Source organism: Scylla paramamosain, unplaced genomic scaffold (genome assembly GCF_035594125.1).
Source record: "Scylla paramamosain isolate STU-SP2022 unplaced genomic scaffold, ASM3559412v1 Contig1, whole genome shotgun sequence".
Classification (NCBI taxonomy): Eukaryota; Metazoa; Arthropoda; class Malacostraca; order Decapoda; family Portunidae; genus Scylla; species Scylla paramamosain.
Window position 1 is genome coordinate 3,397,501 of NW_026973666.1, and position 27,500 is coordinate 3,425,000.

General features: G+C 45.3%; 3 protein-coding genes across 4 annotated transcripts in view; 1 reads left to right on the forward strand and 2 right to left on the reverse strand.

Annotated features, from left to right (window-relative positions):
• Positions 1-13,496, reverse strand: part of LOC135095662 (splicing factor 3B subunit 1-like) — a 13,934-nt gene extending 438 nt beyond the window's left edge. The window contains 9 exon segments of the mRNA XM_063996643.1: positions 1-1,241; positions 1,427-3,253; positions 3,255-3,638; positions 3,640-4,695; positions 5,016-5,095; positions 10,999-11,125; positions 11,929-12,012; positions 12,237-12,463; positions 13,366-13,496. The exon segment at positions 1-1,241 is cut by the window's left edge and continues 438 nt beyond it. Of these exon segments, the coding sequence (XP_063852713.1) occupies positions 1,062-1,241; positions 1,427-3,253; positions 3,255-3,638; positions 3,640-4,695; positions 5,016-5,095; positions 10,999-11,125; positions 11,929-12,012; positions 12,237-12,463; positions 13,366-13,393 (3,993 nt within the window). The 5' untranslated portion in view covers positions 13,394-13,496 and the 3' untranslated portion in view covers positions 1-1,061.
• A 762-nt stretch (positions 13,497-14,258) lies between these two features.
• Positions 14,259-16,347, forward strand: LOC135095666 (small ribosomal subunit protein uS10-like). Its single transcript, XM_063996647.1, has 3 exons — positions 14,259-14,391; positions 15,099-15,213; positions 16,029-16,347. Exons 2-3 carry the CDS (start codon positions 15,099-15,101, stop codon positions 16,280-16,282), a joined length of 369 nt encoding a protein of 122 aa, XP_063852717.1. The 5' UTR covers positions 14,259-14,391; the 3' UTR covers positions 16,283-16,347.
• Positions 16,348-17,151: 804 nt separating this feature from the next.
• The window catches only part of LOC135095663 (cyclin-Y-like), a 15,050-nt gene continuing 4,701 nt past the window's right edge, over positions 17,152-27,500 (reverse strand). Inside the window, exons 7-9 of one of the 2 annotated variants that reach the window (XR_010264468.1) lie at positions 27,120-27,272; positions 21,910-26,730; positions 17,152-21,819 (exon numbers count right to left, since the gene is read on the reverse strand). Coding sequence is in view for 1 of the 2 variants with exons in the window: in XM_063996644.1 (XP_063852714.1) it covers positions 26,445-26,730; positions 27,120-27,272 (439 nt within the window). In the remaining variant the exon portion in view is untranslated. Of the gene's footprint in view, positions 26,731-27,119; positions 27,273-27,500 lie in introns of both variants that reach the window. The other variant, XM_063996644.1, reaches the window with a different exon arrangement.

Here is a 27,500-nt window from a genome sequence, read left to right on the forward strand (position 1 = left end):
TGTTGCGCCTCAAACAAGTGCCAAACATCCTTGCCCCTTGGGGAGTTAATGCTGTGTTTGCTCCTGCTGTTTCCTCTAATACATTTGTGTTGCATCTGCATGAGTGTTGCTCGATTCCAGGCAACACTAATGTTTGTCAGTCCTCTAGCAACTCAAGTTAACCTCAAAACAATGAAATGGAACTCCGAGAACAATGATACTTCGAAACAGTGAAATGAGACTCCGAATCAGAGAAATGGATCTCCGAAGCACCTTTTTTTAAACACTGAAATGAAATCCAACTTTTTAAACACTGAAATGAAATGCTTCCACTTTCTTCTAAACATTTGTAATCTTGTACCTCTACAACACAAGACACCACCGCCTGCTTCCCTTCCAAACATCGACACACAAAATGGGCCTTCCGAACACCTCTAAACATGCTCATTTCTCTCAAAATACTCCAAACCACACCATTATGCCTTCAAATCTAACCTCTTCTTACTGAACGGCCCAAAAACTTTCTTCCTGTCAAAAACATCCCTAAAAACACACTTATCTTTCCAAACACGTCTAAACACATTCTTTCAAATTGCTCTTTATCAAAACGTCCCAAAAATATACCTTCAATTCTTTCTAAACACCCAAAACTGGACTGATCTTCCTTTCTAAACACCCATAGATAAATTTCTCCTTTTTCAAACACTCCAAAAATACGTGTCTTTACAAAATACGGCCAAAAATTGCATCTTCCTTTCCAAACACACAAAGCACATAAAATTCCTTTCCAAACCTCCATAAGACACTAACACTTCCCTCCTTACCACCCAAAAACCATTTCATCTCATACTTTTCCCTTTTCAGACCTTCCCAAACAAACCATCTGTGTTAGAACCTCAGCAGATGAGCCTTTTTCCCTTCAGAACCTCCCCAAACAGACCTACTCCTTTTAAAACCTCCTAGACAAGATTTTTCCCCCCTTTCAGAAGCTCCCTAACACACCTCCTCCTCTTCAGAACCTCCGCAGACACAGCCCACCTCTCCTGGTCCACCGACAGCCTCTCCCCCACGCCAGAAGTAGCTTAAAGTAACATGTCCAGCTCGTCTCTGCTGTACACATTGGTTCCAGTGTTGTTGATGCGGGGGTAGCCGGCCACCAGCGCGTCCTGGGCTCCGATGTACAGGTTGTTGTAGATCTTCCAGTAGACGTCACGCACTTTCCTGGCAGGGTGGAAAAGGCCCTGGAGGACGTACTGCAGGATCTGTACGGGAGAGAGAAGTGTGTGGTTTGGTTACGACTGGTTAGGTTACATTCATTCTGAGTACGAATTGCTTACTTGAATTAATTATCTATGTTCAGAGATTCTACTGTCCAAGTCAGCACTCCATGGACAGACCCTCGGGTGTGTGTGTGTGTGTGTGTGTGTGTGTGTGTGTGCAGCCTTACCTTCTGGGGCCCCAGGGCGACTCTGAGACCCTCGATGCTGTCCATGAAGGCCTGCACCAGGTGGGGGGACGTTTCAAAGATGTTTGGCCACACGTAGTTTAGCAGGTGGATCATGGCGTCCTCGCAGCCGAAGCCGTACACACCAATGGCCATGTGCTTGATGGCAGCACAGGCAGTCTGACGGTGCACCAGGTCGCGGTCCATGAGGGCGTCCTCCAGCAGCGAGGTGACGGCGTAGATGTAGTCCTTGCCCATCTCGCCGATGTACTCAAACAGGAAGGACAGGGACTTGAGCACGCCGTTCTGCACATTGAGCTCCGGCACGCGGTACTCGTTCATGAGGCCAGGCAGCACGGTGAAGGGCGAGCAGGTCTCTGCCACAATGGCGATGGCCACAGTGGTGCACACCCTGTTCTGCCGCTCCTGCACCTTCAGGTTGTTGAGCAGCGTGGCCAGCACGTCGTGTGGGCCGATGGCCTTGGCGATGTAGCCAAAAGTGTTGACGGTGGCGCGGCGAATGGCCTTCTTGTGTGCCTTGAGTAGCTCCAGCAGCTCGAAGCAGATTCGCATCCACTCCCGAGGGCTGACATACTCCGGGCCGCGGTCGGCGATGCGGCCCACCAGGTCGATGCAGTTCTCCTGCACCTTCTCGTGGCGATTCTTGAGGATGGGCGTGAGGCGCGGCAGCAGGTCCTTGATGGGCGGGTTCATCTTGTGCATGCCAATCACGTTGACGATGCCCTTGAGCGCTCCCAGGATGGAGCCCAGCACCTCAGGGTACTCCTCACCCAGGTACTCGTACAGCACCACGCCCAAGTGGCCCATCAGCTTCTCCTCCTGGCAGGTCTTCATCACCACGGCAATGCGGGAGATGAGGTCGGCCGCCTGCTGCCGCACCTTGGCAGACTTGTTGTTGAGGCGCCACAAGATGGTGCCGCAGATCTGGGGTAGGTAGGCCTTGACGCGGGAGCCCAGGGCGTTGACGATGGTGCCGAAGCCGTTGAGCATCACCACGTCCTCTGTGGTCTGCTCCTGGAAGGCGTACAGAATGCCGTCAATCAGCTGCTCCTCCAGCCGGGAGTCAATGTCGGCGGCGCCCAGGTTGGCCATGATCTTCTCGATGGTCTCCATCACCATCTTGCGGTACTGCTCGTTCTCATCCTTCAGGTCGTCCACGATGCGGTTCACAATCTCCGAGGTGCCCACCTTGTTGGCAATCTCCACCGTGGTGTCCACCAGCTGGCGGTAGTTGCGGCGGTCCAGCGCCATGCGGTGGTTCCAGAAGTGCTTGAAGAAGTGTGGCAGGATCTCCTCCTTGATGTAGCCGGGCTCCACGCCGTCCGTGGCACAACACTGCTTCACCACCTTCAGCACGATCTTCTTCATCTCCTCGTCAGGACTCTGGAACTCTCGGATCAAGATGAGCATCACCTCCCGGGTGTAGTAGTCGGCGTACTCTCCGTCCATGAGCGGGATGAGGTAGCCAATGGCCTTGAGGAAGGCGGCCAGACCCTTGCCGCGGTGCTGCCGGATGCCGCGCCACAGGGGTTTCAGCACCGAGTCGAAGCTCTCGATGCCGTAGGGTGTGGCGGCCTCAGCCAGGGCGGCCAGGGCCAGGGCAGTGATGGTGCGCACCTTCTGCTGCTCATCTACCAGACCGTGCTCAATGATCTCCACCAGGGAGCGCAGGTGAGGCAGGATGGCACACCCCATGAGGATGGCAATCTGCTGCACGATCTTGATGCCCGTGTGGCGTGCCTGCCATGACTTCTTGCTCTTGCACACCGCCTTCAGGAAGGGCAGCAGGGAGGGGATGCCCAGGGCGGAGGGCCACAACGGCGAAGGCTCTGGCCGTGGTGTTACGCACGTACTCATCAATGTTGTCAATGTCAGGTCTCATGGTGGAGATCATGGTGGCCAGGCCGGCCGCCTTGGCCAGGTTGCTGATGATCTCCCTGCCCTCCACACGGGCATAGTAGTCCTCATCGATGAGCAGCGGCTCAATCACCACCAGGATCTTGTGCACATAGGGGCGCACCAGGTCGTCCAGCTTGTACAGCACGCGGTCAATCACCTTGACCAGCAGGTGGCGCTCCTGGTCCTCCAGCGTGGGTGACATAAGCAGCGGCAGGATCTGGTTGAACAGCGGCCCTGCCCCGAACTCCCGCGCCTTGTCCGTGATCTGCCGCAGCGCCGCCTTGCGCATTGGTGGGGGTGCCGTTCTTGATCTTCAGCAGCAGCTTCATGATCTTGCGTTCCTTCTGCTCCTCAGGGCTCAGGCTCTCCTCGTCCACGTCCTGCAGCAGCTTGTCGAAGTACTGCGCGTCCTCCGGCTTGAGCAGCGGCAGGTTGCCCTTGGGCTGGGAGTCATCGTGCCGTGGCGTGCTGCCCTCCTTCTGCATGTAGAAGCCCTGAGGCGTGCCGGCCATGGGGGTGGGCGTGGCCGTCAGCTTGCGGGCCGGGGTGCGGATGGGCACATAGCCCTGTGGTGGGGGCAGGATCTCGTAGCCGGGGGGGAAGAGGGCGTCCAGTTCCTCGTCCGTCATGGGACGGTTGCGCTCGTCAATCTCACGCTCCCAGCGGAAGGCGTGGATCTGCTCTGGCGTCATGTTGACCAGCTGGCCAGGCGAAGGCGTGGCCATGCCGATGGCCTTGGGCCCCACGGGTGTGGTGCCACCGGGCGTGATGCCCCCAGGCGTCATCATGCCGGGGGTCATGCTGGGTGTGTGGGGCGTGGAGGGCGTCATGGCGCCAGAGGGGGTGGCCACGGGGGTCTGGGCGGCAGGGGTCTCGTCCCAGCGTGACCGCCGCTTGCTGGCGCTGGGGGTGGGGGTCTCCTGGATGGGGTCCCCGGCACCCCGGTCTGTGCGGGGTGTCTCGGCCCACCCACTGTTGTGGCCGGGGGTCTCGCCGCGGTCTGTCTTGGGCGTCTCGTCCCACCTGTTCCGGCGGGCGGAGGGCGTCATTTTGTCGTGCCCGGGGGTCTCGTGGCCGGGCGTGGCATGGCCGGGAGTGGCATCCCACATGCGGGTGCTCTGGCCTGGGGTGGCTCCGGGGGTCTCGCCACCCTTGGCCCGGCCAGGTGTCTCATCCCAGCGGGCCACAGAGGGCGTCTCCGCCTCCCAGGTGGACTTTTTCTTTGCCTGGGGCGTCTCGTCAGCCGTCTGGTCCCAGCGACCACGCTTCCTGGGGGCCACCTTGGGCGCCTCACCATTAGACACCACCTGCAGCGTGCCCTCCTTGGACCGCTCAGCCATGGTTTTGCGGATCTGTGCAGGACAAGGTTACCTCAATACACAGCTCACTCAAACAATTCAACAAACTAAAATTTCATGAAGTAATGGAAATAAAACAAACTTGCACATTCTGTCCATTCACTAATGTAACTTTTCAAACTTAAAACTGTGCAAGAGGCAGTAATGATACCAAAACATTTCAGTGTCTGTCCCCTAACTCTGTCTGTGTACAGCTGTCAGGGGGAGTGCAGTGGAGCAACCAGCACCACACTGCTCCCACCACCCACCACAGGACACAGACACAGCACAGGCACCAATCTTAGGCTAAACACAGCACACACACACACACTCACCAGTGCCTCCTCCCCCTTGAGCCGCGCCTCCTGCATGATGTGGGCGTACGTCCGCGCGTTCATGTCGGGTGTCTTTCCTCCTGCAACACACACACACACACCCGTCGTCAGTACCCACACCCAAACACACCTGCACCTCTACTCTAGCCCCTACACCTGACTTCCTACACGTTCCCACCTCCCAATACTGAAGGGTTGGTTCATCTGTATCTCTCTGTGGGGGATTCAAAGGCTAAGCAAGAAAAAGGTTTGTAGACAGGCAAAAATAGGAGGGTATGGGTAGTTTGGCAACCCCCTCAACCACTTCTGGCATGGCGGGGGCAGGAAGCAGCTCTCGTCTGTCCCTGCTATCAAAACCATCGCTATGAGAACCTGAGCCTTCAAAACTACAATAACTCACTCTGAATTGTCTCACATATCAAAATCTGAGCCTCTGAAACTGAAATAACGACTCTTCGCTCTTCCTATCAAAACAGAATGACAACTTTTCGCTCCCTATCAAAATAATCCGTGAAAACCCAAACCTTTAAATAAAAACAACTCACAACCATCCCAGCTATCACAACACGTCTTTAGTGACCAGGCCATTAAGAGTATAAGGCTGTCAAGTCATGTCTGTCCAATCAAAAAAGGATAATGACCTGGCCCTCTGAAACTATAAGGATTTGAACGCTTCAAAGTATAAGTACAAGAATCTATGTCGCTGAGGTGTCAAAGTAAGTCAGTGAGGCAGTTAATGTGTGAAATGCTATGATTGTGAGTGTTTTGAAACATTTAACTGGTGAAGAGATGAATGAATTACAACAGACTACAATACTTCTCTCCTAACTGTCCAGACCTAACCTAACCTGACAAATGAACAGAGAAATAAACATAACATATTTGTCTATTCACTAACCTAACCTAACGTAACCAAACCTATCCTTACAGAAATTAACAGATAAAACATTAGCCTATCCTCTTACTCAACCTAACTAAACAAATCAATAGAAGAAATATAAAGATTATTAGCTTATTTCCTTAACGCTAAGGCTAAGTAAACCTAACCTAACCTAACTATAACTAACCTAACCTAACCTAACCTAACCAACCTAACTAACTGACCTAACCTAATCTAACCAAACCGAACGTAACAAATCAACAGAAAACAAAAAGACAAACCTTTAGCGTATTCCCTAGTCAACTAACCCAACCAAACGGCAAACGAACACAGAAATCAAGACACAGATCAGACCCTTCCTTATCACAGTGGTTGAGAGGACTGCCGAGGAGAGGGTAAATGACATCCACCTATTGACTTAAACACGAGAGAAAAGCAATCAAGTAGTAATATTCTCTGTCTGTCTGTCTATCTGTGGTATCCTTAAGACTAGAGGTGACTGGTACGCCTGAGTCCATGTTGCAACACTGCCAGCTAAGGGGGAGGGCTGCCTCTCCATCAATGAGTCTTGGATCTGCCAGGGAGTGAGTGAGCCACGAGAAGGAGCCAGGAGGGAGAAGGAGGAGACACACGGTGAGGAACAAGTTATTAGGGGCTTGAATGGCGAAACAAGGTGGAAAGGAGAAGCAGAAGAGACGAAGAGAAGAGATGAGGAAGTAGTTATTGGGAGTTTAAATGGTAGGACAAGATGAGGAGGCAAAAGAACAAGTAGAAAAGGAAATTAGATGTTATTGAGGGTTTAAATGATGGAACAAGCTGGGAAGGAGACAAGAGAGAAAAGAAGATGAAGTGAGAAAGAAGTTATTGGGAGTTTAAATGATAGGACAAGATTAGGAAGAGGCAAAATGAAGACAAAGAAATAGAAAAAGAAGTAAGGAAGAAGTTATTGGGTGTTTAAATGGTGGAACTAGCTAGGAAGGAGACAAGAGAGAAAAGAAGATGAAGTGAGAAAGAAGTGATTGGAGTTTAAATGGTAGAACAAGATGAGGAGGAGGCACGAGAAGGAGAAAACAGAAAAGCAGGTGAGGAAGACATTATTGGGGTTTTAAATGGCGGAACAAGGTGGAGAAAAGGTAACTGGGATTGGAAACAGTGGAAGAGGAGGTGGAGAACATTATTGCAGATGTAAACAAAGAAACAAAGCTGGGAAGTTGTAAATAGTGGAAGGGGAAGATAGTAACAACATTATTAGCAGTTGTAAATGATGTAATGAGGTAACAGAAGGTCATTGTTAGTTTTAAATGGCAACTGAGAATAAGAGAAAATTATACTGGGAAGACTGATAATTAACTGGTGTGGTTACTGGAGGTTGTTAGGTTAGGCAAATTGGTTTTAGTAAATGGTAATGATGATATGTACAAGAGGAAGAGGAGGAGGAGGAGGAGGAGGATAAAAATAAAAAAATAAAAACATAATAGGAGAAAGAAGAAAAGCAAGGGAAGGAAGAGAAAAAAGAAGAGGAGGAGGAAAAGACTGAGTAATAGAACAGTGGGAAATGAAAGCAGAAAGAAGGACATGGAAGAAAAAAGAGGAAGAGGAAGAAGAGCAAACATGGAAGAAGAAAAAGAAGAACAAGAACAAGAAGACAAAACAATAACAAAAGGACATTATTTTAGCAGCAGCAGTAGTAGTAGTAGTAGTAGTAGTAGTAGTAGTAGTAGTAGTAGTAGTAGTAGTAGTAGTAGTAGTAGTAGTAGTAGTAGTAGTAGTAGTAACACACCACTCCTGGCTAATAAAATGACAACAAACAAGAAAAAAAGAAATAAACAAACCAATCACAATACCAGTCTCTTCCTCCCCCTTCTCTCTCCCTCTCTCTCTCTCTCCCTGTGTCAGTCAAATATGTGAGAAGCTGGAATGAGCTGGTGAGGAGTTACTGGGACGTCTCAAGAGAACAAGGCAATGAACGACAGGCCTTTGGGACGTGTCAGTGAAAGAACAATGAACGAGAGGCCCTTGGGACGTGTCAGGTGAAAGAACAGTGAACGACAGGCCCTTGGGACGTGTCAGTGAAAGAACAGTGAACGACAGGCCCTTGGGACGTGTCAGGTGAATAAGACAATGAACGACAGGCCCTTGGGACGTGTCAGGTGAATAAGACAATGAACGACAGGCCCTTGGGACGTGTCAGGTGAATAAGACAATGAACGACAGGCCCTTGGGACGTGTCAGGTGAATAAGACAATGAACGACAGGCCTCTGGGACGTGTCAAATGATAAAGATAATGAACAACAGGCCCTAACTCCCTGCCTACCACATGGACCCAGGGTGGTGGATGTATACGTACGTGGCTGGGTTGTAGCTTTAACTCATAGGTGCCGCATCCTTAAGTCAAGGAGGAAGTATTCCTAGAAGTAATCTGTGGCAATTAGTGGCTTTCTTGTAGTAACTTTCACACAACACACACACATAATGAAACAGCAAGATAAAGCAATACACTGCCGTCGCCATCACCACCACCATCACCATCACTACCATCAATCTGAGCCTGTCTCCTTGTGTTCCCTTCCTCCTCCTCCCTCTCTCAACTCTTGTCTCCTCTCCCTTTTCTCTATTTCAACTGGTGTTTTTATTCTATTTCCTCTATTTCTTCCCTTCTGTTCTCTCTTCTCTCCCTTTGTTGTTCTTCTTTCTGTTCTGCTCTATTCCCTTCCTCCTGTTTTCCTCTTTCTCCCTTTCTTTATTTTCTCTATTTTTATTTCTATCCCCTCCCTTCTGTTCTCTCCTTTCTTTCTCTATCTTTTTACTGATATCTTTCTTCTATTCTGTTCTCTTCATTTGTCTCCTTCCTTCCTTCCTTCCTTTCTTTCTTCCCATCTTCTATCACCACTATCTTTTTTTTTCTTTTTCTTCTCTATTTATACATTTAATACCTGGAGTCTCATTTTGTTTTCCTCCTCCTCCTCCTCCTCCTCCTCCTCCTCCTCCTCCTTCTCTTTCTCTCCCTCCTCCTCCTCCCTCAATAATCTATATATTTTTTTTTCTTTCTTTTGTTTCAAGTCAAGCCTTCCTTCTCCAAGTCATTTATCTCTCTCTCTCTCCTGTGTCTTGTCTACACTACCCCCTCTGTTCCTCCTGCATCCTTTATTTGTCTCTATGTTAACTGCTAAATCCTCCTCCTCCTCCTCTTCCTCCTCCTCCTCCTCAGTTTTCATAGGCTAATGTAAATAAAGGCATTTTTTTTTAAGGCAAGAGCAATTCAATCTCTCTATTTTTCCTTCCCTCCTCTCAGTGCTTGTTAGGTTACTAAGATAAAGATTATTTCATTTTTTCCCTTCCTGTGTGTGTGTGTGTGTGTGTGTGTGTGTGTGTGTGTGTGTGTGTGTGTGTGTGTGTGTTTGAAGAGTGTGTTTTTCTGTGTTTGTGTTTCTGTGTGTGTGTGTGTGTGTGTGTGTGTGTGTGTGTGTGTGTGTGTGTGTGTGTGTGTGTGTGTGTGTGTGTGTGTGTGTGTTTCTCTCTCTGTCTGTTTCTCCTGTGTGTTTGAGTGTGTTTTTTCTGTGTGTGTGTGTGTGTGTGTGTGTGTGTGTGTGTGTGTGTGTGTGTGTGTGTGTGTGTGTGTGTGTGTGTGTGTGTGTGTGTGTGTGTGTGTGTGTGTGTGTGTGTGTGTGTGTGTTGGCCCTCTTATGGCTTACCTATCAATCTATTTACCTATCCCAGCCATGTGTACAGTGCTGACCTGACCTGACCTGACCTGACCTGACCTGATCTGATCTGCCATAGCCCTAGTGTCGAAAACCCTCAATAACCCACAGTGACTTGACCCTGACCTAGAGCACCATGACCCTCCCTGACCTCTGTGACCGACTCCTCTGACTGGCAACGAACGACACCACAAAGGCTCCACCTAATTCTTGACCCTTCCTGACCCCTCCTGACACTTCCTCATCCCCTCCTGACCCCCCTCTACCTCCTGGACTCCCTAACTACCTAATGGGCTGATTACAGAGGCTTGTTTTTATACTCTCAGCTGAGACTTGTCAGTTGCTCGCCGGCTCACGCGATGGGGGGGAAGAAAACAGATTGGATATTAGTAAGTGGTACCTGTGTTTGTTGTTGTTGTTGTTGTTGTACTTGTTTTGGGCCTGTTACTACTGAACGAGCAGAGAGGAACCTTCATCACCATCATCATCATCACTACCATCATCATTTTCTCTTATCTTCCTTCTCGGTGATCTCTCTCTCTCTCTCTCTCTCTCTCTCTCTCTCTCTCTCTCTCTCTCTCTCTCTCTCTCTCTCTCTCTCTCTCTCTCTCTCTCTCTTTCTTTTTTTTGGTCTCTTTCAATCTCCCTTTCAGACTTATAATATCTGTGTACTTTCTCTCTCTCTCTCTCTCTCTCTCTCTCTCTCTCTCTCTCTCTCTCTCTCTCTCTCTCTCTCTCTCTCTCTCTCTTGCTCGCCAAAACTCATGTCTTCTCCTCTCTTTTTTTTATTTACTGATAAAAATTTGTGTGTTTGACTTGAAGCTACCATGAAACTTGTGTGAATATGAAAAAATATAAACAAACAAAGCAAAAAACAGCCTAAGTGACTTATGTACAAACAACATCATCATCATCATCATCATCATCATCATCATCATCATCATCATCATTCCATCATCACAAGTGACTATGAAATAAGAAAAAAAAATAGAAAAAAAAATAGAAAAAAAAAATAGAAAAAAAAAAAAAAAAAAAAACAAGAAAAAGGTTTTGTCTTTTTAACATATCTTGGGTGACCTAATAATTTGTGCTTTGGTTTCCCCTTCTTCTTATGATAAAAATGAGCATTTACGCAGACATTCACACAGCGGCGGGCGGCCAACCCCAAACAAACCTTACGAAAACCACAAAAAAAACACTAAAAAAAAAAAAAAAAAAAAAAAAAAACACACACACATTACCTAACACAATTACACAACATTAGGTTAGGTGCAGGTACGGTACGTCTGGGGTTGGCCGCACACCACCCCCAGCCACAAGAGAAAGCAGCAACACACTCTGCATGATAGACCGAAGCACCCAGCCGTGAGGGGGTGCGAGGGGAGGGGCGGGGTCACCTACCGTCGGCAAAAGGATCGAGTCTCTCTGGGGAAATGACCTGCATGATCCGTCGGGCTCGGTACTCGTCCTCCCGGTCTGCGATGGTTGGCCGCTTGTACTGTGCCATGGGGTCGTGGTCCTTGTCCACCTGAGGGTCACCGGGTGTTAGGTTAAGGGGTGTTAGGTTGGTTGGGGAAGAGAGAAAGGTCAGCATTTGGTTAGGAAGGAAGGAAGGAAGGAAGGAAGGAAGGAAGGAAGGAAGGAAGGAAGGAAGGAAGGAAGGAAGGAAGGAAGGAAAGAAGGAAGAATAAATGAAAGAATGAAAGAATGAAAGAAAGGAAGGAAGGAAGGAAGGAAGGAAGGAAGGAAGGAAGGAAGGAAGGAAGGAAGGAAGGAAGGAAGGAAGGAAGGAAAGAGGGCAGGTATGCAGAAAGGAAGGAAGGAAGGAATTAACTTGTGGCATGGAATGGAAACTTAGAAAAGGGAAGAGAAAGAAAGAAAAGAATAATGGAAGCAAGAAAAAAAATTAAAACAAAGAAAAAAAGAGAAAAAAAAATTACTAAAAAGCTTAACAATTAAATGATTACAACACACACACACACACACACACACACACACACACACACACACACACACACAGTGCGATTCCCACCATGGTGCGAGCCATCAATCGATAGTATTTCCCTCCTAGATTAGTCTTACCGTTAGGATTAATGTTAAGTTTTTCCCCATCCCCTATGTACATTTTCAGTTTGTCAACTGCCTAAATAATAAACCGTTTATTATTATTATTATTATTACACACAAGTAAGGAGAGAAGGAAGAAAAGAGAGAAAGACGTACAGAACAAGAAGAAAAATAAGAAAGACGAGAAAAAACAGAAGAGAAACAAACATAAATACAGGCCTCTCTCTCTCTCTCTCTCTCTCTCTCTCTCTCTCTCTCACTTACCACTTCATTAAGAAACAACTGAGGCGCAGCATAATTTCCTCCTTTTTTCCCTCCTATCATTGTCCCTCCATCATCATCTTCTTCCTGTGGGTAGAGAGACGGAAGGATTAATGGTAGAGATGGTAGACTGAGTAATGGTTATGGTGTGTGGTACTTCTCTCTCTCTCTCTCTCTCTCTCTCTCTCTCTCTCTCTCTCTCTCTCTCTGTGTTATTGTTTTATATAATTGAAAATATATATATGTTTGGTTTAAGTGGTGGTAATGTGTCTCTCTCTCTCTCTCTCTCTCTCTCTCCACATAATACTCACATCTAGGTCATCCACGCCAATGGACTCCACATAATTGGCGTATTTGTTCCCATTTGAATTGTCATAGATGTCACTGTCGAAGTAGCCACCCCCATCCAGCCGGACCCGCTCCCCCTCCTTGGTGCCGCCCCCCTCGCCGCCACCCCCGCCGCCGCCTGGTTGAGGAAGGGCTCCATTCTTCAGACCAGCCTTCCTGTTCTGGATTTCTTGTATGTGGGCTTCTAAATCTGTGTGGAGAGAGGTTAGGTTAGGTTAGGTTAGGTTAAGTTGGGTTGGGTTAGGTTAGGTTAGGTTAGGTTAGGTTAGGTTAAGTTAAGTTAGGTTTGGTTAGGTTAGGTTAAGTTAGGTTTGGTTAGGTTAGGTTAGGTTAAGTTGGGTTGGGTTGGGTTGGGTTGGGTTGGGTTGGGTTGGGTTTGGTTAAGTTGGGTTGCGTAAGGTTGGGTTAGGTCAGGTTAAGTTGGGTTGCGTAAGGTTGCGTATGGTTAGGATAGGTTAAGTTAGCTGGGTCAGTCTGGGCTACGTTAGGCTTGGTTAGGCTGGGTCGGCTTGACTTATCATCATTGTCAGCAGTGAAATTAATAAACTGAGCGAACGTAACCCAACTTCAACCCTTTCAACAAAACGCTATCATTATTTCAATTTAACCAAAGAACTGCCGCGGTGTTATTTGTCAGAAGCCACCAGCATCACCACCAGTAGTGACAATAAACTCAATAAATATAAACCTAACTGACCCAAACCCTCTGAAATAAACACTAATATTATTTCAATTTAATTCCAAGCTTACGTATTGAAAACGTTTCACATGCACCCTCCCCCCTCCCTCTAGTGACCTCCCCTGACCCCTGGCACCCCTCAGGTCACGCCACGGCACCCACACACAGGCCAGGTCACACACAGCAGGCCTACGTGAAATGCAGTAGGCCGTGACTTAAATAATGTTGAGAAGTAATGCCCATCCACTCCTCCCTTAAAATGTCTTCGTTTGTTGCAGTTTTCCCGGCTAATTTCAAGAGTGTTCTTCATTATGGCGACGTGGGGTTGTGGAGGGATAGTTGGAGGTGGTGTGTGGTGATAGGCGCGGCTGGGAAAGGTGTCTAAACAGGTCAAAATTGTAAAAATGTCTTACCCTCTGTTGTGTACTTCTTAGCCGCCATTTTTGTTTATACTCTCCTATCGATCTTCTGCGCCTGCGTATTGTTCACTTCATGGCGGGGCTTTATATTTATTGTCTATCGCTGGGGATGACTGAAAAAGTTATGGTAAAATATGCGTTATCTATTCCGTCTCATATTTTCCTTTTAAAAACTGGGATGTTTATTAATCGTAAATTTATTGGGAGGTGAGGTTAAGGATTATTAGTATAAAGTCTATTCTGCGGTTCGTAATAGATTGGTACTTACCTGACACATGACACACCGTGTTAGATTGTCATAAAAGTTAATGCATAAAAAATGTGAATAGGTTTACAAATGACTGAAAGCTTTGCTGAGCTCACACACAGGGAAGGAAGCCAAACTAAATCACCCAAACAGAAGCATACAAAATAAACTCAATAAAATCATAAAATAACTGTGAAATATAAACCAACACATTATATATATATATATATATATATATATATATATATATATATATATATATATATATATATATATATATATATATATATATATATATATATATTTATATATATATATATATATATAAACGAGAACTATATATAAATAAATTTGGACTTGCGGTCTCTGGAAAAAAATAAACTAAAAATTATATATAAAAAAAGCCAGTAAACATACAGAAAACAAATAAATAAAATATTTAAATAGTCCAGGAACACAAAAAAACACAGAAAAAAACAACAGAAACAACGAAAAAGATGCAAATAAATATTTTTACCCTCACGCCTCGAAAAATAGTAAAACTCATTAAAAACACATCACCAAAATAAAACAAATATAAAAAATAATCATGGAGCATAAAACAACACAGAAAAATATCCATAAAAATGAGAATAGCTGTAAATACAAATAATTTTAGCCCAGCGGTCTCTGTATCTCCCTGCCTTTCCTCCTCTGTAAAGAAAGTCCGCGTGGTCCAGACGCTGCTCCGGTTCAGCGCTGATTTCAACAATTAACTCGACCGGGGGGACAAGGTACGGCCCATAACTCAGTATAAACGTACACAGGGACCTTGAGAATAAAGGGACGTGGGCAGGGAGTGGGAAATAGCAGTAGGTTTTGTGAAATGTGAGGTTATATATGCGTGTGTGCGTTTGGCGGGCTGGCGTTGTTGTCAGTAGTCAAGTAAATCTTTTATGGTTAGGTTATTAAGTTTTGGTGATAGGTAGTAGCTTGTAATGGTAGACTATAACTAACATGATATGGAAATTACCGTTTTCGTTCGACTTACTCATTTCAGTCCTGCAGATCACGATTTTAATTACTTAATATCTTTGAATACTCTACCTTTCCAGTTTTTTTTCTTTTTACTGTTCAAATATTGTCGTCTTATCTAAATATGGACGTAAGATTTTGCCGAGAAATTGTCCGGAAATTGTTGATAAAGCTTTATTTCTCATATCTCAATGTACCAGTAAAACAAATCCAGATAATATTGAAATAACTGCATTTTCACCACGGTTAGTTAAGCTTAAGTTAGATTAGGTTAGGTGTAAGCTTAGATTTACATTACATAGATTACAATAGGTTATATAGGGTATTTGGGTTATATAGGGTAGGCAAGGTCAAATTGCATAGGTCAGGCGAGGCTAGGTTCAAAATTACATAGACAAGCTTCAGATTAAAATGGAACCCCCTACTCTCTCTCTCTCTCTCTCTCTCTCTCTCTCGTGTGTTGCAGATGGCGGCCATGTACGAGAAGAGTGACATGAAGAGTGGAATGCTGGATGATGGAGCGCCCATTCACCGCATCCGGATCACTCTCACATCCAGCAACGTAAAGTCCCTGGAGAAAGGTGGGTGACTAACGTGTGTGTGTGTGTGTGTGTGGTTGGCGTATAGGGAATGGGCAGGCTGAAGGGGCTAGGATGTGTTGAGGTGAGCGAGTGATGGGTAGCTAGGTGAGGTGTTGGTGATGCCTAGGGAATGGTGGAGGTGAGAGAGAGGAAGTGTATTGGGATGAAAAGGAATGTGTGTGTGTTGAGGTAGGTGAAGTAATTGCGTTGATGAAAAGTAATAGATGAAATAAATGCGTTGGTGAAATGAGTAATAGATTAAATAAATGCGTTGATGAAATAAGTAATAGATGAAATAAATGCGTTGGTGAAATAACTATAGGTGAAATAAATGTTAATGAAATAAAAGATGAAATATATGCGTTAATAAAATAGTAGGTTGAATAGATACGTTAATAAAATAATAGGTTAAATAAATGCATTAATGAAATAAGTAATGGGTAAAATAAGTGTGCTAATAAGTAATAATAACTTGATATCCATTCATGAACTGCCCCCCCCCCACCCCCATTGTTGATACACGGAATTAGTCGTAAATATTAATAAGTCCCCTTGTGTTATATTGTAAAGCCTTCTTGTAATAGTCATTTGTATTGTGGTTATTTAAAGAGAAGTATTTGTGTATTCCTGTTATCCTCAATCTGCCCACACTGCTACTTGTGACTTCCCTTAAAACACTTCACTACCTTCTACTACTACTACTACTACTACTACTACTACTACTACATCCACTTAGGACTCTTCAATAGCTCCACAAGATCACCTTTTATCACTTCTACCAATACTACCTAATCTAACCTGACCTCCCTCGCTAGTGTGCTCCGAGCTGGTACGAGGGGCCAAGGACAAACAGCTGAAGGTGAAGGGACCCGTTCGCATGCCGACCAAGACCCTGCGTATCACCACCAGGAAGACCCCCTGTGGTGAGGGCTCCAAGACCTGGGACCGTTTTCAGATGAGAATTCACAAACGCGTCATCGATCTCCACTCTCCGTCTGAAATTGTCAAGCAGATTACCAGCATTAGTATCGAGCCAGATGTGGACGTGGAGGTGACCATTGCCGAGTGAGGTCCTGTTGCGTCCTCCAGGGTCAGGTCGTCACTGGGTGGTGAATAAATCCAGCCAGTCGCTCATTCTTGTGGTTTTATTGTGCTTCCTTTCTTTGGGGTCGATTGGTGAGAGGGAAGGATTGATTCTCTCTCTCTCTCTCTCTCTTGAAGTGGTGTAAGGGACATTAAGGGTGGTGTGTGAAGTTCTCAGGGTTGGTGAGTGAAATGGTATGTCTAGATTTGCTTCCTTCCACTCAGAAAAAAGAGAAAGTAGGAAGACAAGACAGGAGAGACGGGAAAAAGGAAAGATAGAGAGATGGAGAAAAGGGAAAAAAAATAGAAAAGAGAAGATACAAGAGAAAGAAAGATGAGAGAGAGAAATAAGATGAAAGACATGAGAGAGAAGAAAGAGAAATGTACACAACCAAGATAATCACATGAAGGATTTACAAGCACAACACCTAACACGACAAAAAGAAAAAGAAAAAAATCAAAAGCTGAGAGATTCACACAACACACAGAAAACAAATACACCAGATCACCACACAACACAAAAGTACACCAGATCACCACACACCAGATCTCCAGACACAACACAAAACGTCCACACACACCAAGTCACCGAACAACACAAACAAAACACCCACACACCAGATAACCAGATATCCTGACACAACACAAGCAAAACACCCACACGAAATCTCCAGACACAACACAATACAAAACCAACACACCAGCCACCAGACGACAAACAAAACACCCGCACCAATCTCCATACACAACACCAAACCACACACCGCATAACAAACAAACACAGGTCTCCAGACACAACAAACAAAAGAATGACACAGCAGGTCACCACACAACACAAGACAATGAAGGCCTGGGTGTTAAGTAAGCTTTAATATAGTCATTTGGCCACTTTACAAACATACAGTTCTTTTAGATAAAAATTGGGCGTTTGACTAGTAGTAGTTATGGAGAAGTTACTGTCCAATACATCGTGTTAAAAAGCATAGTAGAGCCTAATTCATTTTGTTTAGAAAAGGAGAACGAGATATGTAACAATAAGATCATTACTGCGTATAAACAAGTGATGGGTTTGTCGTCGGGGATGAAGTGAATGAGTAACAAACAGTTCTAATCTTGGATATAAACTAACTATAATATAATCATGAAAGGTAACCTGTATATATATATATTTATATGGCAAGTATGTTACAGTACAGCCGTCCCTCGCAGCGACACCAGAACATGGGGCTACGTAACCTGCACCTCTACGCTTTCAGGGCCACGTTCGGAAATCCTTCGCTCCCATCACAACAACTTTCCAGGGCCACACATGATTAGCCAGGTTCTCAAGGGTGCTTCTATTATTTATATAGAAACCTTGTCAATCTGTCACTAGAACTGTAAAAACACCCTGAAAAACCTGCGTAACTTCAATAAGAGCCTTTGGAAAGTAGTCATGTGGTGCAGAGGTGTTTCAGAATGGAGCCCCTTTGACTCCACCCCAGAGAGTCTTATCGAAAGATCACAAGGGAAGCCACTCAGATGAAGAGCTTGGGATGTTTACGAGACAGATTCAGTTTGGTGGAGAGAAAACAGATGATTGTAACAGCGTATGTAACAAAATGAACCCAAGTCACCAGAAAATACACATCATTTTGTCTGCCTGGGTGAGGTGCAGCTGTGTTGATTGATGCCGCAACACGGACACACTTTGAAAATAGGCTGCTTCCTCTGCCAGGGTGAGATGCAACGGTGTGTTCATTCGTGACGCCTCAACACAGCTACATCCTAAAGATACACTGTTTCCTCTGCCACGGTGTTCTTCAACGCCTCAACACAGCTACACCTTGAAAATACACTGTTTCCTCTGCCAAATAAGATGCTGGGGTGTTCTTCCATGCCTCAACACAGCTACACATTCTGGCACCACTGCGACACACGGCCAACCTCTCAGCGTCAGAAGTCCCACACTCAATTCTCGTACACTGATCTCAAACGCAAACGCCTCCCCGCCAGCACGCCGCACCAACCGTAAAACACAGTCATCTGTTGTGGTGGTGGTGGTGACTGCTCATGTGTGTCCTCTCGGTGTGTGTTAATGACTGACGCAGCACCGCTCGTTACATGATAGAGACTGTACTGTTGTGTTACTTTGCATGATCACGGTACTTGACTCAACAAGCTGGCCACCGTGCTAACCTATCATACGTCACCCCTTGTATCTGTCACACACCTAACACTAGTGGGAACAATAGATGGTGTTGATCTTCACCTCAGTCACTCATCCACACCCAATGGTAATACAAATGATAGCCAGTGTTAACCTTTGCATCAGCCTATCCACACATCTCATCAAATACTAACCTTTGCACACCTTCCTTACACTACATTAACCTACCCAAACCCTTCCCCACACACCCATTACATGACCAGAGCCAACGTTAGTCTCTCCTTACACTTATCAGTCTACCCACACCTCCTCACACTTAGCACATGGTCACACACAGACTCAGAGCAGCCACCAAGACGAACTGAGGTCGGGCTGTACGTGCTGGCAGGTCTCCCTTCACTGCTCTCTTTCTCTTGGTCCCACGCAACATGAGATCTTATACACTGGTTATCACTGGGGTCGCCTCTCACCGGTGCAGTGTTCCAGCCACACCAATGCTTGTATTCTGAAATGCTCTGCTCTCTTGCCATCATTATTTTCAAAGCCAACAAGGAAAATTACCTGGGTTTTCAAAGTGTGTTAATAATGTAGAAATGTCATTAATCTGTCACTAGAACCATAAAAACACCCTTAAAAAACCTAGATAACTTCACTGTGACTATTTTCAAAGGCCATAGATGATTAGCCAGGTTTTCAAAGAGTTTCTCCCATTAGCAATGTAGAAACATCATCAATCCATCACTGGAACCATAGAAACACCCTTAAAAACCCGTGTAACTTCAACTAGAGCCTTCTGAATGTAGTGGAGATGCAGCACAGAGATATTTCAGAATACAGGGCAAGGGTGTTGGTAAGGTACAGTTCTTGGTGGGTGTTGCTCTCTCTCTCTGACTGGCCTGAGTGTTCCTGTGACTCAAAACATGTGGGAAACTATCCTTGTGTTGCTGCTTGACCAATACGCATGTTTGTGTGTTTACTATGCACTGTCGTACTAATAACAGTTCTGGTAGGAATAAATAAACTGGTCTGTGTATTAAACGTAGAGTAAATTGTTATATTTTTTCCTAGTATTGTATTTGTATCTGTATTTGTCTGTCTGTGGTGTGCCTAACCTCCTGTCCCTTTCCACCAGGGGCTGACGGGGATGAGAGAGTGAATGACTGTGTGTGTGTGTGTGTGTGTGTGTGGTGTTTTGTCTGGACCACCCTGTGTGGGATTGCCAGCCTGGTATACAGATAGATTAATAATAAGAATAAATAAACTGGTCTGTGTATTTACTGTACGACAAACTAATCTTGTATTCCTAAAACATTAACTTATTTGTCTGTGCATTAACTGTATGGCAAAAATTAAAACATTCATAGCAAAACATTCACTTCTCTCTTAAATTCCCACCAAAACAATTATCTCTACACGACCCAGCACCTTCAAATCAACCGACAAAACTCAAGCCAGTCACTGAGAGGGAACAGGGCCGAATAACTGGCCATCCACACCCTTACACGTACTCAAGGCTGGACACATGCTAGGGTTTACAATAGGTTAGTACACAAGCTGCCTGTCTCTTCCTCCCAGGTGTTACATGTTGATTAATAGCTTCAACTGGGGGTAATAAAAATAATATGTGTGTTTGAGTGTTAAGTTTGTGTTGCTTGTGTTGTGTTCCTTTGTTTCTTTTGGTTTTGTTTTGGCATGTTTGGTTTTACTGGTGCTTCAATGTAAGGTCATGTTTTCTATATTGTTTTTTTTGTTTTGTTTTTCGTGTGTGGTGTGTTGTTGAAATGTTGCTGTTATTGTTGGTCATGTCATCTACGCCCTGTCTGCTTCTGTGTGTTGCTGTCACTTCAATGTCACTGCTAATGTTGGTCGTGTTATTTGTTCAGTTTATCTTGTTTTTGTTTTGAGATGTGTGGTGGTGTTGTCACTTCAATTCCACCGCTAAACTGTCGATCATGTCCTTATCTCCTCAATTTACATTCTGTTCTCTTTTGAAGCATTACATTACTATCACATCAATTTCACTGCTGCTCTTGGTCGTCATCTATTCACCTCACACACTGCGTCCGTACAAGGGCAACACAAACGCATACAAGGTGTTATGAAATGAAGGAGCAAAGTATCAAAGGAACACATTTTTCTAGAGCCTGATAAACGTCACACAAATCGAGACGCAAAAAACACAAGAATGCACATTTTTTTTCCTTACTTCTCGGACATTTTTCGTAACTTCCACTGCTTCAACACACAGCGCTAACACCCAAAGGAGCAGAAACCGTATCGAAGGAACGTAATTTCAATAACCGCACGGATGAGGTGCAGAAACAAGAATGCATATCTTTTTAATTTCTTGGACACTTTTCATAACCTCCTCTGCTTCCACACACGGCACTAATAGGAAGAACAAGGTTGCTATCAGAGGAACGTAATTTCAAGAACCGCACAGATGAGATGCAGAAACAAGAATGCATATCTTTTTCCTAATTTCTTGGACACTTTTCATAACCTCCTCTGCTCCCACACACGGCACTAATAGAAAGAACAAGGTTGGTATCGAAGGAACACAATTTGAAGAGCCAGGTAAAAAATCACAAACTGAGACGCAAAAACACTTTAGAATGCACATTGTTTCCATTTCTCGGCCACTTCAGAATTTCCACTGCTTTCACACAAAGCCCTTAAGAACAGAAGGAACGCAATTTTAAGAGCTTGGTAAAAGTCACACAAACTGATGCAAAAAAACTTAGAAATGCATATCTTTTTTCTTCATTTCTCCAGTACCGCTCATAACTTCCAATGCTTACACACATCACTTCAAACAGGAACACAAGAGGAGCCCATTCAGTCACACACACACACACACACACACACAGAAACACTTAAAACCGCATATTTTTTTTCTTTTCCTTGTAATATACACGACACATGATCTAATCAACTTGTATTTCATCATTAGAATTTTCAGTTTATGTGTGTTGCAAAATAACTACTGCAACACTTGATCGAACCTTGTAACTTGCACTTCATCACAATATTTATCTTGTGTGTGTGTGTTGCTTCTGAATGACTAATGTCTGGTCAAACACTGTAGCTCAATTTTCAGCTTATGTGTGTGTTGCTTGATAATGATTTAAACACTAGATCAAATTTTGTAACTCAATCTCATCACAATTTTCAACTAGTGTGTGTTTGTATGTTGGTTAAGAATGACTAAAACACCTGGTCAAACTTTATAACTGAATCTCATAATTTTCAACTAGTGTGTGGCTTTCAAGTGAAGCACCAGCACCGCAGATCACTTTCACACTCACGGCTTCCTCTTCACAATGCTCAACTTCTGCGTGTCACATAAAAATAACTAATACCACAAGATCTACCTTTCAAACACATCTCAATTATCAACTTAAGTGTGTGTCTTCAATATCAACAACTGCATGTCACATAAAATTAAATACCACAAGATCTACCTTTCAAACACATCACCTCAATTTTCAACTTAAGTGTCTTCAATATAAACAATTTGATTTCACTTTCCAATTTGTAATTTCCTAAGAATCTTTAGCCTTAAGTGTGCATCTTTCACATAAACTTTACTCTCCTCTCATAACTTTAATACAATTTTCAAATAAACTCAATGATCTCACTTTCCAATTCATAACTACCTCAGAATCTTTAACCTCAAGTGCATGTCTTTCATATAAACTTCACTTTCCTCTCATAACTCCATTACAATTTTCAACTTAGTGTGTGTGTGTTTAAAATTATTCCACTTTCCAATTCATAACTTCCTCAGAATCTTTAACCTGAATGTGCGTCTTCCATACCAGCAACCCACACCAGACCAAACCCTCCACCTCACACCTTCCAAACTCCACAAAATCCCACAGAACCTGCCGTACACCCAACCCAACACACCTGGGCAGAGATATCTCATCAGCCACACCTTGACCAAACAGAACACCCCCACAACTTAACCCAAACACCTCCAGAACACTGCAGAACACCCCAATAAGCTGTAATAAGTGATGCTGACACCCTCCCACGTTAAGCCACTGACACCCATGAATACTAAAGTGTGTATTTCTCAAACACCAAACCATGGGTATTGAAAGGCTCTCACAACACCAGTAGTTCTCATATTCTGCCGAGACAACTGATGCTGCTTCCGAGAGTTATGTGCTTGTGAAAATGAAGTGTTCGTGTGTGTGTTTGTGTGTGTTTGTGTATCTTTTGTACAATGATGGGTCTATGTATAGTTGTATGTATACATGTGCATCTATATACACAATGGTTCTAGTGTATGTATATTGTATGAACGGGGCAGTGTATTTACATTAAGAGCTGTGCATATGTTGACACTGGTTCTTCCTTGTGTGTGTGTGTGTGTGTGTGTGTGTGTGTGTGTGTGTGTGTGTGTGTGTGTGTGTGTGTGTGTACGTAGATATAATATACAGGACCTGAAATATACTTGTGATCCTCTGTGTGTGTGTGTGTGTGTGTGTGTGTGTGTGTGTGTGTGTGTGTGTGTGTGTGTGTGTGTGTGTGTGTGTGTGTGTGTGTGTGTGTGTTCCCCTACCACACCACCACCACAACCCACCACCACCACCACCACCACCTACCCAATGAGAAAATACCTATAAACATACATTCATACACACCCACTCCTGCCTACACTAACACCACACACCTGCCACAGAGACCTCCACACCTGCCTAGTAATTCGCCACACCTGCACACAACTACGGCATCCAAATCTGAAGAAAGAGTCGTACGTTTGCAGGTGTGTAAGTTGGTTCTACTTGCCGTCCTCAGTTCAATAAATATCAAATGAAATATAGGCATTGTTTTATTTATTTACATTTTCTCTCTCTGATCTTAAACAGCGTAACTATGAAAACCATAAGAGAGTACAAAAAGTCACATTTATTTCGCTTATACTCTCTCTTATCTCCTCTCTCAACCCTGTAAGAGAGTATGAAAAGTCTGGTTTATTTCGTTTATACTATTTCCTCTCTCAGTCTTGGAAGAACATATGAAAAGTCACGTTTATTTCGCTTATACTCTCTATCTCCCGTAACTGTAAATCCCAGATGACAGTATGAAAAGTCAGGTTTATTTCGCTTATACTCTCTATCTCCTCTCTCGGTCTTGAGTTGAGGAATTTTAAGGCCTTACACAACCTACTCCTGTCCCCTGCATAGCTACAGATACCACAAGTCACCAGGGAGGTTAAAAAAAAGAAAGAACTGCATATGTCATAGCTACTCTGTGTGTGTGTCTGATCATACCACCCATCTGTACATTGCATAGCCCACTCCGCAGGAATAAAGATGAGTTACTATGTCCCCTTCCTGTCCTTTCCTGCAATTGTTCTAGTTCACATCCTGTACACACACACACACACACACTCCCAGTAATGATACACACCCAAACTGAGACCCTGACACACTTTAAATAACAACAAACACCCAGATTCTTCCTATAGGTGACCTCTCTCTTGTCTTCCCAGTGCTGTCATTCTATCACAGTCCTTGCCACAACCACAGCCAAGCAATGCAGAGCTGTCACTTGTCACCTCCCTGCCTCACCCATGCTAACCTGCCTTGTGTGGGTAAGCTGGCCCCAGTTAATCATTTCCCTGTTTTTTTTTGCTATCCTGTGGTTATGTGTGTTTGGAATTCACGCCCTCAGTGACTCTATGATCAACTAAATAACAGCCTGGAGTTTTCACACACACACACACGCACTAGATTCCACTCAAGAGAAATACTGCTGTCATAGATCATGCCTTACAGCGCCCAAGATTCTGCTCAATAGAATACAAATAATGAACTGCCCCTGGAACACAGCACCACCACACTGCTCACTCAATGAACACGAGGGAAGGGGGCACCAACTAAAGGGGTGTTCTGAACCAAGACACGAGAAACAAACCGAAAACCGAACTGGGAAAGTCACCGAACCGAGCAAACCAAAAACAAGGGATGTCAAACCAAGGAGTGTGTGGGACGTTCCTCACCTACAGACCAGGAAAACGAGTAGAATACACAAGGGAAAAAACACAGAACAAAACGAGGTTGGCAAACGTGTGTGGGTAACCAAGGGCCAGGTCTGTACTACCTAAGAGGACACTACCAACGCACCAATCACTACTCGAGTACCTTTTGGGATGGAATGTTGACGACCTACGGAATAAAACTGAGACGCAAGAGGGGAACGGATGGACTGCTGCCAAGACAAACCATCCAGAAGCCATCCGGGCGTGGACGCTCAAACAACAAAGCAAAACGAAGCAGGAAACGATGACTCCCTTCGACGGAACCAAGATATACGACCATTCAGCAGCGCAAGTCAGTGCGTTCCCATCACAGCTGAAGCCGCACAGCACGAGGCAACGCAAAACAAATGAAAGCTGGCAATACGTAAACACAGGCAGAAAAGCAGCACAAACAAAACAAATGCCTGCCTTGCGTGGACAGCCGACACAAGGGGAGGGAACAGATGCAAACACAGGTGGGTAAATAAAGGTGTTTAGTCAGCTACGTATGAGAATGAAGGCAGTGTTCGCTGGTGCCTTCCATAACCATAATTAAAGACCTCGTTTATAAATAGCTGATGTTCCTGAGTGCATTTTGACACGTGAGGTTATCGTAAAGGTCATTGGTCCTCAAATCATCAAGCGAGGTCGTGTCGGGTCAGGAATGCGGGTCACCTATCTGTCTGCCGTTCATATCACACGTTCTGGGCCTCAAAAAAATAAATAAATAAAAAATTACAAAATACGCATATTATATGGTTATTGAGAGCTATACCAAGGAGTTTATGGTAATGTGCAATTTAAATGAGTCTATAAACTATCAGTGCTGGGTTAGAAAAAACAAGACAGATGGATAGACGGACAAACTGATGGCATTACCTTAACAGAACCTTGGAGAAACACTGCAAATAGTAAACAAAGAAGAAATGGTCTTTGTCTGTCTGTGTGTGTGTGTGTGTGTGTGTGTGTGTGTGTGTGTGTGTGTGTGTGTGTGTGTGTGTGTGTGTGTGTGTGTGTGTGTGTGTGTGTAAGTCTTCTTGTTCTCGTGGTCAAAGGAATAATGGAAAAAACCGCTCATGAGGAGATGGAGAAGGAGAATGATGAGGACGAGGGTGATGATGGCAATGGTGACCAGCAGCGTCTTCTAAATCACCATCATTATTGCTATAGTGAGTGATGGGCTCACTCTCCACCACTATGGGGAGGGAAGGGGAGAGGGGAAGGGGAGAGGGAGAGGAGGAGGGAAAAATATCATACAAAATTTCAGGCCATATCAAAACCTTCGGAAACTACAAAATTGATCAATGCACACACAAACGCACGCATGGACACACACACACACTCACACACACACATGCGCGCCATGGCCAAGGGTGCCAGGCAGCCTGGAGTGTGTGGTGGCCCTGGCCAAGCCCTCAGAGCCCAGCCAGATGCTCCCTCTTGGCCTCACATGGCAGGGATGTGTACAAGGAAGCTGGTGTGTGTGTGTGTGTGTGTGTGTGTGTGTGTGTGTGTGTGTGTGTGTGTGTGTGTGTGTGTGTGTGTGTGTGTGTGTGTGTGTGTGTGTGTGTGTGGCCATCACCACCGTCACCAGGAAGGGATGAAGGATGAGCAGCAAAGCCCTCTAGTGCCGTGCTGTGCCGTGCCGTGCTGTGTCGCGCCACACACTGCACAGGGCAGGTCACGGAGACAACAGCCAATCACAGCTTAGTTCCTCGCCGCAGCGCACCACCACCAGCGGCCGCATCCGTCCTGCACACACGCACTAGTCAGGTATAAAAATGGCGGCCACACGCACCGTACAAAAGAGTTCCCCGCCGGGCGGCGCCGCGCGGCTCCGCTCAGAGTCCCCGGGGCACACTGCAGTCTGAGGTAACGGGCGTCTCTGCAACGAGTCACAGGCAGTTCTTTGGCACCACAGACGCGGGCGAGGCGACGGCCGCCGCCACGGACGCCACGCCGGCATCACGAGAGGATGGCCACGGAGCGGCGCGAGGCGGCGTGGATGTTGTCCAGGCTGCTCCACTTCTTGTGTCCGTTGCGCCCCAGCTGGGCCGTGTACTTGTCCTCGCACAGCCGGGACATGGCCTCCAGCTTCTGCGCGCGCTCCTTGCTCAGCGTCTCCGCCGGGAAGGTGAGGTCGTTGGCCTCCGCCAGCGTGCGCAGGCTGAAGTAGTATTTGGCGTACACCGACGACGGCACGTTGATGTTGAACTGGATCATCACCAGGTACTGCCGCTCCAGCTCATTCCTGTGTGCACATCCGGCTCACTCCTGCACTCTGATACACTCACACACACACACACACACACACACACAATTACCGCTACACATTTTTATTTATTTTTAAAGAGTGGATCTGGCCAAGGGCAACAAACTCTAATAAAAAAAGTAAATAAAAAAGGCCTCATTAAGTCAGTCCCTTAAGAACTTTGTCCAAATACATGTTCTGAATGACTACTACTACTACTACTACTACTATTCTTACTAATACTATTACTATTGATACTACTACTATTACTACTACACACACACACACACACACACACACACAAGTAAACAAAACAAAAACTGCCCCAAAAATATTTCACCCACAACACATCTATACCCCCCCCACCACTCCACACACGCCACACTCACATATCATCCACAGAAATGTCCTTGAGGATCTGGCAGTAGTCCACATTCCACACAGCCTGGTCATCCCACACCTTGCTGGCGAGAATAATGGCACCCAGAACAATTCTTTTCCAAGTGCCTGGCGTCATGTCGATGTCTGCGTACGTCAGCAGTCTGTGGGTGAGACAGTTAGGTTAGGTTAGGTTAAGTTAGGTTAGGGAGAAAGGGAGGAGAGTGGGCTGTGTTAGGTTAGGTTAAGTTAGGTTAGGGAGAAAGGGAGAGAGATGCAGTGTGTTAGGTTAGGTTAGGGAGAAGGGCAGGAGAGAGGGGTATGTTAGGTTAGGTTAGCAGTCTGGGAAGGGGACGAGAGGAGGGTGAAAATAAGGGGACTTCTTCCTTCTC